This window comes from Lolium rigidum, chromosome 3 (assembly GCF_022539505.1).
Source record: "Lolium rigidum isolate FL_2022 chromosome 3, APGP_CSIRO_Lrig_0.1, whole genome shotgun sequence".
Lineage (NCBI taxonomy): Eukaryota > Viridiplantae > Streptophyta > Magnoliopsida > Poales > Poaceae > Lolium > Lolium rigidum.
This window is the reverse complement of record NC_061510.1, coordinates 298,655,594-298,671,351: the sequence shown is the minus strand read 5'-3', so window position 1 is coordinate 298,671,351 and position 15,758 is coordinate 298,655,594. Positions and strand designations below refer to the sequence as shown.

General features: G+C 49.1%; 1 protein-coding gene across 1 annotated transcript; it reads left to right on the top strand.

Moving 5' to 3' along the window:
* Positions 1-275: 275 nt before the first annotated feature.
* LOC124696728 (dirigent protein 1-like) lies at positions 276-797 on the top strand. Its single transcript, XM_047229412.1, has one exon. The coding sequence runs from the start codon at positions 276-278 to the stop codon at positions 795-797; it is 522 nt and encodes a 173-aa protein (XP_047085368.1).
* Positions 798-15,758: the final 14,961 nt, after the last annotated feature.

Genomic DNA, 15,758 nt, shown 5'->3' with positions numbered 1-15,758 from the left:
TATAGATATAGGGTAGGTAGGTAGATAAAAGTACACGATTTCTCTAATTTAATAGATATAGATATAGAAATGAATATGCATATAGATATAAATATATAAATAAGGTAGATAGGTAGGTAGATAGATCGATAAATAAAGGAAATAATACTTAGCGGGCCCGGCAGCTGGGCTAGTACCTAGTACATGACCTGTCTATAAGAAATTGTGTACTTTTATCGTCAAGATAAGTGGTGATCGAGCATAGACTGTAAGCAATCTCAGCGAGCAAGCATAGCATGCAGCTCCTACCAGTCTTAATCTCCTTGACCCTCCTTGTGGGAGCAGCGGCAACCACAAAGCCCCCGACGCACCTCGAGTTCTACCTGCACGACATTGTGACGGCGGTGCCGTCGAGCCCAGCGACGGCAGTACGTGTTGCTAGGGGAGTGACGCCGCTGCCCCACAACCCTACCGTCCACTTCGGGGACATGTACGTCATCGATGATCCTCTAACGGAGGGACCCGACTTGTCATCCCCGGCCCTCGGCAAAGCGCAAGGATCCTACATCTTCGCGTCGCAGACGGACATGGCGCTGATGCTGACCTTCAACATGGTGTTCACGGCGGGGCCGCACAACGGCAGCACCATCGCTGTGGTCGCAAGGGAACCCATCCTCGACCCCGTGAGGGAGCTGCCGGTAGTTGGCGGCACCGGCACGTTCCGCGGAGCCACCGGGTACGTCCTGTTCCGGACATACTCTGCAAACGGCACCAACTCGGTGATCCATGTCGACATGTACGTGCGCGCTCGGGTGTAGGCACACCACATTAAGCACCTGATTTATCAGTTTACGCACCCATATATGTGGTTCCTCGAAATAAAGAACAGATTTACTATCTGGCTATATCGACTAATTTCTTTTGGCCAGCTATCCAATTTCTGGCTGTCTTCTTTTGTCCAGTTCTTTTGTCACCGGCCATTTTGGATTTCTTCATTTCCCTTTCTTTTCCATTCCCCAATTTTACACGCGGAGTGCTCTCTCATGTCGGAGAGGGAGGGGATCAGAGGAGGAGCGACAACAATATCGCCATTGCCGGTAGGGAGAGGTAGCTCCTCGATCGCTGAGGTGCGCGTCAGGAGAGCTTCACCCGGCTGGGCTAGTACTCTTCCCCGACGATTTTGATTCAAATGGGTTATGATTAGGATGAAATCACCATGGTAGCTTGTATATTTCTAGATCTCTTTTGGTTGCGGCAAATCTTTGACGGGGCTTGTAGACTTGTACGTGGAGGTCTTGTGGAATTGGTTGTTGTTCGGTACGGAGACTAACTTGGTACCGCTGCTAATTTAACTTTGCTCTAGGTGGCCTGAGGACTGAGGTGGTTAAGTTTCTCTAGTTTCAGTTATTCTTCTGTTCCTTTTTGTCTTCAGGCGGTGCATCACATAAACGCGGTCCGGTATGAGAGAGAAAAAAAACAAATGTTTTGTTAACTTGTAGGTTTGCTGTATTTCTAGAACCTTGACGCCCGACTAGCAGCGATGGCCTAACCGAAGCCAATTGCTCTGGAGCTATCGATCCAGATTGAGAGGCCGGTACAGCCGGGAGATCTGAATTTTGGCTAACTGTTGACATGTCATAGAGTTGGCTTCACTGCCCGACTCTATAGTCTTCTGTATGCATGAGAAATTTGACTTGGAAGCATATCATATGGGTATATATATGCAGAAGTTGATAGTCAAATCCAATAATTACATATACATTAGTTCAAAATCCTGGAATCTGGTAACCCGTCTCTTTTAGAAGAAGAGAAGACCAATATGAATTATACAGATGCAGGCTGCAGCGGAAAACTCTAACACAGCTATTAGTTTTTCTTTGCCTATCGAAATATAGAGGCAAGCAAGCTATAAAAGAGATCGTGTACTTTCTATCGAGCACAAATTGTAAACATTCCCAGTCTAGATAGGCTATATCGTACACTTAGAGCATCTCCAGCCGCGTCCCCCAAAGCGTCCCCCAAACCGCGCCGGATTGAGCGTTTGGGGGACGTGTTTCGTTCGTGCCGCGTTTGGGAGACGTCGCTCCCCAGTCGCGTCCCCCAAACAAAATTTCGGAAATTTTAAACTTAACGAGATTCGACTAAGATTCGTCCAAACTTACATAGATTCGAACGAAATTTGACTAAATTTAAACTAAACCTAATCTAGAACCACTTGCGGCGGCCGGAGGCGTCGTAGTACTGCTAGAAGTTGTACATCTCGTCGGTGACGACCTCCTGCTTGACGCGCTCGTCGACGGGCTCGTCCTTCACCAAGCCGCTTGGTCCTGCCTCGCCGTTGTCGGTGAGGTCCACCAGCGGCTTGCCGGAGTCGCGGATGGACAAGGCGATCGCCGCATCGAGGTCGCCCCTCCAGGCGTCCTTGTCGTTCATGGACGCCAAGAACGCCGCCCGCAGACCTGGGCAGTCCTCGGGGTCGTCGCTGCTGGCGATGAGCCGCCGCTGCCGCTCGTACTCCGCCGGCCAGCGCCGCCTGCGACGCTTCCGCCGGCTCCTCCTTCACCTCCGGCTTCGGGATGAGGAGGGCGCCGCCGCGCCTCCCTTGCTGCCGCCGGCTGCCGCTGCCGCCACGCCTCGTGTTGACAGGCGTCGCCGGCTCCTCCTTCACCTCCCGTTTGGGGACGGTGTAGGGCGCCGACCGGTACGACGAGGACGGCGTCGATCGCGCCGGTCCTGGGGAAGAAGAGTGCGAGGAGGACGAGTACGTCGTCCTCCTCGGCTGCCATTGAGGAGACGGTGGCGGTGACGACGGCATCTCCAACCTTGGAGCGCCGTTGCGGATGCCGCGGATGACGTTCTCGAGGGTGCGCCCCGGAACGCCCCAGAACCTGGCGCGGCCGTCCTTGTTCTAGCTGTTGGGGCCGCCGACGAGCCCTTCGGTGCTATACATCTCGATGTCGTACTTCGCCTTGAAGTACGTCGTCCACCAGGCGTCGCTGTTGTCGGCCGCCCACGTCGGATCCAACCGCTCATCGGCGGTGAGTTGAGCCCGACGGGCCTTGATGGCGTCCCTCCATTGATCCGTGCGCGGCTTCGGCGGCGGCGGGACGCCAATGCCATTCACGGCCATCTTCCAGCCGCCGCCGCTTGGCAGCCGCATGTCCGGCGGGACCGGATACCGGGCGTGGTACAGCCGCCCACGCCTCCGGCACGGTGAGGCTGCCGCGGCCGGCCGCTGCCGCCGCGGCGATCTTGCGGGAGGACGAGCTCGACATTTTTGGAACGGCGAGGAGAAGATCTGGGAGGGGGGAGGCGGTGGCGACGAGAAGGTTTGTGAGCGGTGAGAACTGCAGGGCGTCTTTAAATAGCGGCGGATGCGGGTGGTTGCACGCAATAACGCCGGCTCGGACGGCCATGATACGTCTCCGACGTATCGATAATTTCTTATGTTCTATGCCATATTATTGATGATACCTACATGTTTTATGCACACTTTATGTCATATTCGTGCATTTTCTGGAACTAACCTATTAACAAGATGCCGAAGTGCCGCTCTCGTTTTCTGCTGTTTTTGGTTTCAGTAAATCCTAGTAACGAAATATTCTCGAATTGGACGAAACGAAGACCCCGGGCCTATTTTGCCACGAACCTTCCAGAAGACCGAAGAGCATACGAAGTGGGGCCACGAGGTGGCGACACCACATGGCGGCGCGGCCAAGGGGGGCCCGCGCCGCCCTGTGGTGTGGGCCCCTCGTTAGCCCCCGACTCGCCCTTCCGCCTACTTAAAGCCTCCGTCGCGAAACCCCCGAGGCGAAAAACCACGATACGGAAAACCTCACCGAGACGCCGCCGCTGCCGATCCCATCTCGGGGATTCTGGAGATCTCCTCCGCACCCTCGCCGGAGAGGGGATTCATCTCCCGGAGGACTCTACACCGCCATGGTCGCCTCCGGAGTGATGAGTGGGTAGTTCACCCCTGGACTATGGGTCCATAGCAGTAGCTAGATGGTTGTCTTCTCCTCATTGTGCTTCATTGTTGGATCTTGTGAGCTGCCTAACATGATCAAGATCATCTATCCGTAATACTCTATGTTGTGTTTGTCGGGATCCGATGGATAGAGAATACCATGTTATGTTAATTATCAAGTTATTACATATGTGTTGTTTATGATCTTGCATGCTCTCCGTTACTAGTAGAAGGCTCTGACCAAGTTTTTGCTTTTAACTCCAGGAGGGAGTATTTATGCTCGATAGTGGGTTCATGCCTGCATTGACACCTGGGACAGTGACAGAAAGTTCTAAGGTTGTGTTGTGTTGTTTCCACTAGGGATAAAACATTGGCGCTATGTCCGATGATGTAGTTGTTGATTACATTACGCACCATACTTAATGCAATTGTCTCGTTGCTTTGCAACTTAATACCGGAAGGGGTTCGGACGATAACCCGAAGGTGGACTTTTTAGGCATAGATGCAGTTGGATGGCGGTCTATGTACTTTGTCGTAATGCCCAATTAAATCTCACTATACTTATCATGACATGTATGTGCATTGTTATGCCCTCTCTATTTGTCAATTGCCCGACCGTAATTTGTTCACCCAACATGCTTTTATCTTATGGGAGAGACACCTCTAGTGAACTGTGGACCCCGGTCCATTCTTTTAATACTGAAATACAAATCTGCTGCAATACTTGTTTTACTCGTTTTCTCTCGCAAACAATCATCTTCCACACAATTCGGTTAATCCTTTGTTACAGCGAAGCCGGTGAGATTGACAACCTCACCGTTTCGTTGGGGCAAAGTACTTTGGTTGTGTTGTGCAGGTTCCACGTTGGCGCCGGAATCTCCGGTGTTGCGCCGCACTACATCCCGCCGCCATCAACCTTCAACGTGCTTCTTGACTCCTACTGGTTCGATTAAACCTTGGTTTCTTACTGAGGGAAACTTGCCGCTGTGCGCATCACACCTTCCTCTTGGGGTTCCCAACGGACGTGTCAACTACACGCATCAAGCAAATTTCTCGCGCCGTTGCCGGGGAGATCAAGACACGCTGCAAGGGGAGTCTCGACTTCTCAATCTCTTTACTTTGTTTTTGTCTTGCTTTATTTTATTTACTACTTTGTTTGCTGCACTTTATATCAAAACACAAAAAAATTAGTTGTTAGTTTTACTTTATTTACTGTCTTGCACTTTATATCAAAAACACAAAAAAATTAGTTTACTTGCATTTACTTTATCTAGTTTGCTTTATTTACTGTCTTGCACTCTATATTAAAAATACAAAAAAAAATTAGTTACTTTTGTTACCATGTCTAGCTCTGTACCAGCTACTTCTTCACCTGAGGAATTAGTTTTTACTTTTAAACAAGGGGATGAGGAAAGTTTTAAGGATGCTTGGTCTAGAATTTTTACTTCTTATCGTAAAACTGAACCTCAAATGACTCTAAGTTTGCTCCTTAGTAATTTTTATTTTGGTCTTATGATTCGCTATAGATATGCCTTGGATGCTCTAGTGGGAGGAGATTTCCTCCATTGTAATGGGGATCAAGCTTTTAATGCCATAAAGAAGTTGGTTGCATCACATGATTCATCTAATAATTTTGATTCAGCCCTTATTAGCATTCATAATAGATTAAATACTCTTGAGACAAGTGCATCTCGCTTAAATGAAAATTATGGATACGTTCGTAACCGTCTTGATCAAGTTTTAGTGAACTCTGAACCTTCATTGTGGAAACCTACTATTAAAATTGTCATAGGTAACCAAACTCTTCGTGCTAATTGTGATATTATGACTGAATTTTGCCTAATGCCTAAGGGGATTCATAAATCTTTGAAACTTTGGGAATTCACTGAAGGGGGAGAAGGAATAACTCTTATTGATAACTCTGTTATAATTCCTAAAGGGATAGCTGCGGGTGTGCATACAACCATTCTTGGGATAACAATATCCGTTGATTACCTTGTCATTGAATGCGCAGGAACAGGACAAATCACACTCGGAAGATCCCCGCTGAAATTATTGGGAGCAGTCATAGACGTGAGAGAAGGCACCATAAAATTCACCTCTACACCCGGGGTAGTCATATATTCCCTAAGCCAAAGAGTAAGGATAAGAAAGGTAAGGGTAAAGCCCAAGGTAATGTCAATGCTTCATCTCTCGATAACACTTGAGTTACACTTTCTGCGCCTAGCTGAAAAGCGTTAAAGAAAAACGTTTATGGGAGACAACCCATGTTTTTACTACAGTATTTTTGTTTTATATTTGTGTCTTGGAAGTTGTTTACTACTGTAGCAATCTCTCCTTATCTTAGTTTTAAGTTTTGTTGTGCCAAGTAAAGTCTTTGATAGTAAAGTAAGTACTAGATTTGGATTACTGCGCAGTTCCAGATTTCTTTGCTGTCACGAATCTGGGTCTACCTCCCTGTAGGTAGCTCAGAAAATTAAGCCAATTTACGTGCATGATCCTCAGATATGTACGCAACTTTCATTCAATTTGAGCATTTTCATTTGAGCAAGTCTGGTGGCCTAATAAAATCCATCTTTACGGACTGTTCTGTTTTTGACAGATTCTGCCTTTTATTTTGCATTGCCTCTTTTGCTATGTTGGATGGATTTCTTTGATCCATTAATGTCCAGTAGCTTTATGCAATGTCCAGAAATGTTAAGAATGATTGTGTCACCTCTGAACATGTTAATTTTTATTATGCACTAACCCTCTAATGAGTTGTTTCGAGTTTGGTGTGGAGGAAGTTTTCAAGGATCAAGAGAGGAGTATGATGCAATATGATCAAGGAGAGTGAAAGCTCTAAGCTTGGGGATGCCCCGGTGGTTCACCCCTGCATATTATAAGAAGACTCAAGCGTCTAAGCTTGGGGATGCCCAAGGCACCCCCTTCTTCATCGACAACATTATCAGGTTCCTCCCCTGAAACTATATTTTTATTCCGTCACATCTTATGTACTTTGCTTGGAGCGTCGGTTTGTTTTTGTTTTTTTTTTTGTTTGAATAAAATGGATCCTAGCATTCACTTTATGGGAGAGAGACACGCTCCGCTGTAGCATATGGACAAATATGTCCTTAGGCTCTACTCATAGTATTCATGGCGAAGTTTCTTCTTCGTTAAATTGTTATATGGTTGGAATTGGAAAATACTACATGTAGTAACTCTAAAATGTCTTGGATAATTTGATACTTGGCAATTGTTGTGCTCATGTTTAAGCTCTTGCATCATATACTTTGCACCCATTAATGAAGAAACACTTAGAGCTTGCTAATTTGGTTTGCATATTTGGTTTCTCTAGAGTCTAGATAACATCTAGTATTGAGTTTTGAACAACAAGGAAGACGGTATGGAGTCTTATAATGTTTACAATATGTCTTTTATGTGAGTTTTGCTGTTCCGTTCATCCTTTTGTTTGTTTCAAATAACCTTGCTAGCCTAAACCTTGTATCGAGAGGGAATACTTCTCATGCATCCAAAATCCTTGAGCCAACCACTATGCCATTTGTGTCCACCATACCTACCTACTACATGGTATTTATCCGCCATTCCAAAGTAAATTGCTTGAGTGCTACCTTTAAAATTCCATCATTCACCTTTGCAATATATAGCTCATGGGACAAATAGCCTAAAAACTATTGTGGTATTGAATATGTACTTATGCACTTTATCTCTTATTAAGTTGCTTGTTGAGCGATAACCATGCTTCTGGGACGCCATCAACTATTCTTTGTTGAATATCATGTGAGTTGCTATGCATGTCCGTCTTGTCTCGAAGTAAGAGAGATCTACCACCTTTATGGTTGGAGCATGCATATTGTTAGAGAAGAGCATTGGGCCGCTAACTAAAGCCATGATTCATGGTGGAAGTTTCAGTCTTGGACATATATCCTCAATCTCATATGAGAATAATAATTGTTGCCACATGCTTATGCATTAAAGAGGAGTCCATTATCTGTTGTCCATGTTGTCCCGGTATGGATGTCTAAGTTGAGAATAATCAAAAGCGAGAAATCCAAAATGCGAGCTTTCTCCTTAGACCTTTGTACAGAGCGGCATGGAGGTACCCCATTGTGACACTTGGTTAAAACATGTGCATTGCAAAGATCCGGTAGTCCAAGCTAATTAGGACAAGGTGCGGGCACTATTAGTATACTATGCATGAGGCTTGCAACTTGTAAGATATAACTTTCATAACTCATATGCTCTATTACTACCGTTGACAAAATTGTTTCATTCTTTCAAAATAAAAGCTCTAGCACAAATATAGCAATCGATGCTTTCCTCTTTGAAGGACCATTCTTTTTACTTTTATGTTGAGACAGTTCACCTATCTCTCTCCACCTCAAGAAGCAAACACTTGTGTGAACTCGTGCATTGATTCCTACATACTTGCATATTGTACTTGTTATATTACTCTATGTTGACAATTATCCATGAGATATACATGTTATAAGTTGAAAGCAACCGCTGAAACTTAATCTTCCTTTGTGTTGCTTCAATACCTTTACTTTGATTTATTGCTTTATGAGTTAACACTTATGCAAGACTTATTGATGCTTGTCTTGAAGTACTATTCATGAAAAGTCTTTGCTTTATGATTCACTTGTTTACTCATGTCATTACCATTGTTTTGATCGCTGCATCCACTACATATGTTTACAAATAGTATGATCAAGGTTATGATGGCATATCACTTCAGAAATTATCTTTGTTATCGTTTTTACCTCGCTCGGGACGAGCAGTAACTAAGCTTGGGGATGCTTGATACGTCTCCGACGTATCGATAATTTCTTATGTTCTATGTCATATTATTGATGATACCTACATGTTTTATGCACACTTTATGTCATATTCGTGCATTTTCCGGAACTAACCTATTAGCAAGATGCCGAAGTGCCGGCTCTCGTTTTCTCGCTGTTTTTGGTTTCAGAAATCCTAGTAACGAAATATTCTCGGAATTGGACGAAACGAAGACCCGTGGGCCTATTTTGCCACGAACCTTCCAGAAGACCGAAGAGCATACGAAGTGGGGCCACGAGGTGGCGACACCACATGGCGGCGCGGCCAAGGGGGGGCCCGCGCCGCCCTGTGGTGTGGGCCCCTCGTTAGCCCCCCGACTCTGCCCTTCCGCCTACTTAAAGCCTCCGTCGCGAAACCCCTGAGGCGAAAAACCACGATACGGAAAACCTTACTGAGACGCCGCCGCCGCCGATCCCATCTCGGGGGATTCTGAGATCTCCTCCGCACCCCGCCGGAGAGGGGATTCATCTCCCGGAGGACTCTACACCGCCATGGTCGCCTCCGGAATGATGAGTGAGTAGTTCACCCCTCGGACTATGGGTCCATAGCAGTAGCTAGATGGTTGTCTTCTCCTCATTGTGCTTCATTGTTGGATCTTGTGAGCTGCCTAACATGATCAAGATCATCTATCCGTAATACTCTATGTTGTGTTTGTCGGGATCCGATGGATAGAGAATACCATGTTATGTTAATTATCAAGTTATTACATATGTGTTGTTTATGATCTTGCATGCTCTCCGTTACTAGTAGAGGCTCTGGCCAAGTTTTTGTTTTTAACTCCAGGAGGGAGTATTTATGCTCGATAGTGGGTTCATGCCTCGCATTGACACTCGGGACAAGGATGTAAAGTTCTAAGGTTGTGTTGTGCTCGTTGCCACTAGGGATAAAACATTGGCGCTATGTCCGAGGATGTAGTTGTTGATTACATTACGCACCATACTTAATGCAATTGTCCGTTGCTTTGCAACTTAATACCGGAAGGGGTTCGGACGATAACCTCGAAGGTGGACTTTTAGGCATAGATGCACTTGGATGGCGGTCTATGTACTTTGTCGTAATGCCCAATTAAATCTCACTATACTTATCATGACATGTATGTGCATTGTTATGCCCTCTCTATTTGTCAATTGCCCGACTGTAATTTGTTCACCCAACATGCTTTTATCTTATGGGAGAGACACCTCTAGTGAACTCGTGGACCCCGGTCCATTCTTTTAATACTGAAATACAAATCTGCTCGCAATACTTGTTTTATTGTTTTCTCCGCAAACAATCATCTTCCACACAATTCGGTTAATCCTTTGTTACAGCAAGCCGGTGAGATTGACAACCTCACTCGTTTCGTTGGGGCAAAGTACTTTGGTTGTGTTGTGCAGGTTCCACGTTGGCGCCGGAATCTCTGGTGTTGCGCCGCACTACATCCCGCCGCCATCAACCTTCAACGTGCTTCTTGACTCCTACTGGTTCGATTAAACCTTGGTTTCTGTTATCACCAGATTTTGGCTAAATCAGGAGGTGGGCCGCGATCAAGATGGGCTTGGAAGATTACATATGAAAGATCTATGAAGCGGCCTCGCGCGGAGAAGTTGGGCTAGTTAGCCCGCGTATCTTAGTAGAATAAATTATGTATCGATTTAGAAGTTAGAGTTTATCTCGTGCACGGTTTAGTGCACATCCACATTAGAAAGTCCCCCGGACTATAAATATGTACCTAGGGTTTATGGAATAAACAACAACTCACGTTCAACCCCAAAAACAAACCAATCTCGGCGCATCGCCAACTCCTTCGTCTCGAGGGTTTCTATCGGTAGCGACATGCTGCTCTAGATCGCATCTTGCGATCTAGGCAAGCACAAGCCCCACGTTGTTCATGCGTTGCTCGTACCGAAGCGCTTTTGATGGCGAGCAACGTAGTTATCATTAGATGTGTTAGGGTTGGCATTGTTCTTCGTTTAAGCATGCTTACGTAGTGCAACCCTTGCATATCTAGCCGTCCTCACGCCTATCTCGGGTGTGGGGCGGCACCCCGCTTGATCATTATTTAGTAGATCTGGTCCGTTACGATTGCTCCTTGTTCTACAAGGATTAGTTTAATATCTCCAATAGTTTGGCCTTACAAAGGGGGGAGGATCCTGTGGCACGTAGGGTGCCGTTCGCAAGTCCTAAACGGGATGTTCCTAGGATCAACTTCATGTTGGTTTTTTGGCCCTGTTTAGGATCGGCTTACGAGCACCGTGCGTGGCCATCCGGCCCAACTCCGGAGTAGGATGATCCGATTATGTGGTGAAAACCCTAAATCGTCGTAGATCTCATTAGCTTCATCTTGATCAAGCAGGACCACCAGGTATTCGTACACCCCGTACGGATCATGGGTGGATCGGCTCTTTGAGCCGATTCACAGGATAACCTGAGAGCCGATCGAGGCTCGTATTTAACGTTTACGTGTATGCCCTGCAGGAAACTAAGCGAGGCAATCTCATCACCTTCCTGACCAGGGCATAGGTCAGGTGGCACGCCCTTGCACTTCGCAACGCCGCGTGTGACCAGAAGAGCATTGCGGGCCGTCGCTCGGAGGGGTCTCAGCCAGCCGCAGCTCTAGGCTCCCCCCGGCTCTGCAGTGTTGACAAGGCCGCTGCCCGCCGGTGGGTTTTGGCAGTCAACACATTCTGGCACGCCCGGTGGGACATATCGTCTACATCGACCACATCGCCATCTACATCCGAGATGGCGGACGGCACGCCAGTCACCTGCGACGAGATCAAAGCCATCCTCGAAGCCGCACTCTTCGGCTCCTCCCACCGAACCCACCCCCATGACGTCAGGGGGAGGGGCTCCACGCCCGAAGGCGCGCTTAAGGAGAGAGATCTCTCCACCCCGTTGAAGGAGCGCACCAAGTCTCTCGAAGCATGGGGATCTACCCAAGGAGCTCGAAGGGAACATGACGGGATCAAGGCAACCCTTGGAGCCGAACTCATCGGCTCCGCCGAGAAGACCCGGCCGCATGATATCGGGCTTGGTACGAACCCACGCCCGGGCCCGGTGTCGACACGGTGGATCTCAGCCACCCCATAAATCGGCCAAAGTGTTCCTTTGGTGTCAATGTGGCAAGAGCTGCAAGCTACCACGGCAAAGAGGAAACGAAAGCAGCCACTCCCGTGGCAAGGATGAAGAAGGGGCCGATCCGCGCGGCCAACCCCGAGGTGAGGACATGCGGTACCCGGCAAGGGAGGGAATAAGAAGCATGCGGTATCAACGCCCACACTCTAAGCACCCTCTCGGCAAATACGAGCAACACCAAGACCGACGTCGGCGCTACGGCGCCGACGAGGAGGGGAATGTCCGGTCCGATGCCGAGGTCGGAAGGTACCGCCAACATGGTAGAAGCAACAACGGGTACGGTCGTCGCGCCGAAGGGAGGCCAAGGGGACGGAGTGACATGGATAAGCACTGGGAATGCCCGTTCTTCAAACATTGCTGGGACTCAGGGATGAGCCGATTGCCAACAATCGAGGACTGCCCAGAATGCAAACAAAGGAAGAAGGGTGCCGCTAACGTGTCTGTGTTCGGCCGGCTAGGGCCTTTCCCGCATCGGAACAAGCGTGCTGAGTCCCCTCGAATGGAAGGGCTCGAGGAGCCGGAGGACGGTGGCGAAGAATACAAATATCATCAGCCCGGATGGTGCCCCGATGGGCTCAGCCCGTTCCCGGGAGCAAAAAGTCCAGCGTCCGCGTGAGTTGGAAGAAACCGAAAGATTATACCTGCGCACGCTAAGGAAAGCACGGCCTGATTTGGCCGCCAAAATCCTGCGAACCCTGGACGAGGAAGGTCAGCCACAAAGAAAAGAGTGGCGCCCAAACGAGAGAAAAGCCGATGATGAAACATCGGCTGGCACAAATATGGTGTTCATCCTCCTTCGGAGTTCAATGCCCCAGGGTTAGACGAGACCTCCGTGGCACAACTTGATCGCGGCCCACGGCCGGTTATCTTTGAGAAGCCACGAGACAGGAGCTACAGTGCATCTCGAAGGCCCCGTACTTACGAGGGTATATTGATGGGAGGCCCAGTAAACAGGATGCCGGTAGACACCGGAGCGGCAGCTAACATCATGCCATACTCTATGCTACGTCGGGCCGGGACGCTCGAGTTCGGATCTAATCAAGACCAACGTAACGTTGAGCGATTTCAACGGCCAAGCATCTCGAGCTAGCATGGAGTTCCGAACGTGGATCCGACCGTAGGAAGGAAAACCATCCCTACGGCGTTCTTTATCGTTGATAGCACGAGCAGCTATGTCTGTTTTGCCGGGAAGAGATTGGATCCACGCCAACCGCTCGCATTCCTTCCACGATGCACCAATGCATAATACAATGGGATGGTGATGAGGTGGAGGTCGTCCAAGCCGACGACTCGGCTGAAGTCTCAACGGCTGGCATGAATGCATGGGAAGCGGCAGGCCAAGAACCCCTCTCGTGCATCAAATTGGACGGCCGCGAGCGCATCGATGTAACGAAGGGAAGGGTTAAGCTAGTTTTATCCACCGGCCTCGACCATGTAGTTGAAGCCAAGCAATGTGCAAGTCGGCGAGGCTGATCCTTGTGATCGGCCCCGAGGATCCGTGGAAGGAGCATTACAAGACCTTCACCGAGCAAACAACGTGGAGGCCGATTCCAAGAATCGGCCGGGAATATCCTCACCCACCATTCTGCCTCGGGTTCAACATGTTATCCAACGAGCCGATACCATCAATTCTCTTGACAGAATCGGCTCGGGGGGCACCTGGCATATAGAATACGAGGGTGTGCAACAGAACCATTTCATCTTCTCGTTGATGGGTATTGGAACATGGGGGCCGATATACAAGTCGGCCGGGAAAAATAAAAAAAAAAAACAAAGGCATAGCCGATGCAAGAGCATCGACTTAAGAGCAGAGAGGGTAGTTCCCTCCAAGAGTCCGGAGAGCGTCGTAAACACGAAAACGTCCTCACCGGAAGTTGCTTCAGCCGCCGAAGATGATGAGCTGGTCTGATCAGCAAGGCGCAAGGTTTGGACTAAAGAAGCTCGGGGGAGGGCGGCTCGTCCTGAAATTCCCTCATTCTAAAGGAGCCGATTTGTTCTAAATCGGTTGATACGGCGTTGTGAGTTAGAAACCAAGGATGATTGACGTAATCAGCTCGCTGCTATTCTCACCTTGAAGGCCCGGGGGCAGCTCACTTTGAAGGTCTCTCGCTCCGGGAGCCGATCTCGTTGGGATCGGCCGAGCTCGCACCGCAAGTTACCTGAAGAACGGTGTTTATGTTGCAAAATTATCATAACTTGCTGGATCGGCTGTATGGACCCTCAACGGAAGGGAGGTGATCGGCTGGTGGCCCTGCGGGATAGCTCTCTTGGACATGGTTGAGCCCGCCCCGAAATCTCAATGGTGATGGTCCATCCTTTACCCTCGCCTTGGCTAAAGGCTCGGGGGGCAGCTCGCCCTCGAAGTCTAACCAACTCTGTCAAAGTGGGCCCGCTCTTCGTGTCGGCTCGTTCAAAAGACGCGTGTTTATTGTAGAGGGAAGTCTGTCGGAGCTGAACGAGCGAATTCGGGGAGAATAAGGAAAAGGAGACCTCGACATCATTTCAGGAGTTTTGCCGCTAGGTCCAACATGTCATCTTGAATGAGATCTCGTGGATTCGCGCGAATAAGGCTTGGACTTGTGTGGCAAGGAGTTTGGGTCTCGGATGGATCTATCTCGAAATCTAGTAGTGGGAGGCCGATGTGGTGCCATCGGCTTGTTGGGCATGGTCTAGTGTGGCAATCGGCGGAATCAGTGAGGGAATACAATCGGCTAAATTATCATGAAGGGAATCGGCAAAATCGAGTTGGGGAATTTCTTCATTAATGAGCCGCATTTCTTACAGAGAAGAGCTGATTGCCCTCAAAAGAGAAGACTAGGGGGATACATTGTCCCGTCTCGCTATTGCTAGTCCTATGCTAAGACCCTATCTAGGGGCCGCCGCTGCCCTCGCCGTCGTCGTCGCCGCCGCCGCCGCCGCCACCGCCGGTGCTGCTCCCCGCCGGCTCGTCGTCGCTCGCTCCAGCGGCCGCCGATAGGACCCTCGTCGTCTTCGTCCTCTTCGTCGACGTCGGTCACTATCGACGTCGCTGAAGTTCCCGGGCCGCAGGCGGCGGCGTTTGGCCGGCGGCTCATCGGAGGAGCCGTTCTTCATCCTCTTCCTCCTCTCCCTCTTCCTTCACCTCCTCGGAGGTGGTGAAGTCCGCCCAGGAGAGGCGGTCGTCTTCGCTCTCCACCACCGCTTCCTCGCCAGCAAGGAAGCGGAGATCGCTCTCCCGTCGGTTTGGGATTTGTCATCCTCGGACTCGACGGAGGAGTCATGGTCCTCTTTGTCCCATTTTGTCGGGGCAAGGATGTCGTACGCCGCTTGCGTCCCCCACGAGGGCGTCGACTCTCGGATTGGAGAGGACACGTGGGAAGGATCCGACGAAGAAGAAGAGGAAGAGGAAGAGGACATGGTTGCAGAGGAGGGTTTTTGGAGTGCCACCGCGGAAGGGGAAAAGAAGAGAACTGTTCGTTGCGGCTAAATAAAAGGAGGTGGGGGTTTTAATTTCCGAGCAGTTCTCGAGGACATGGTGCCAAACCGGCCAAATCGTGCGAGAAGTTGGGAAGGCAAGTCGTCATGATGAGGCATGCTGCGACGGCTCCGCTCTGCCGTAATACGACCCCCTCCGGGGAAAATGCAGTGGTTTTGAAATTACCATTACCAAAACCAGGGGGCATGTGTTATCACCAGATTTTGGCTAAATCAGGAGGTGGGCCGCGATCAAGATGGGCTTGGAAGATTACATATGAAAGATCTATGAAGCGGCCTCGCACGGAGAAGTTGGGCTAGTTAGCCCGCGTATCTTAGTAGAATAAATTATGTATCGATTTAGAAGTTAGAGTTTATCTCGTGCACGGTTTAGTGCACATCC

Bases quoted from the DNA above. Each gene is read 5' to 3' on its own strand.
- LOC124696728 (XM_047229412.1), top strand. From the start codon at position 276: ATGCAGCTCCTACCAGTCTTAATCTCCTTGACCCTCCTTGTGGGAGCA.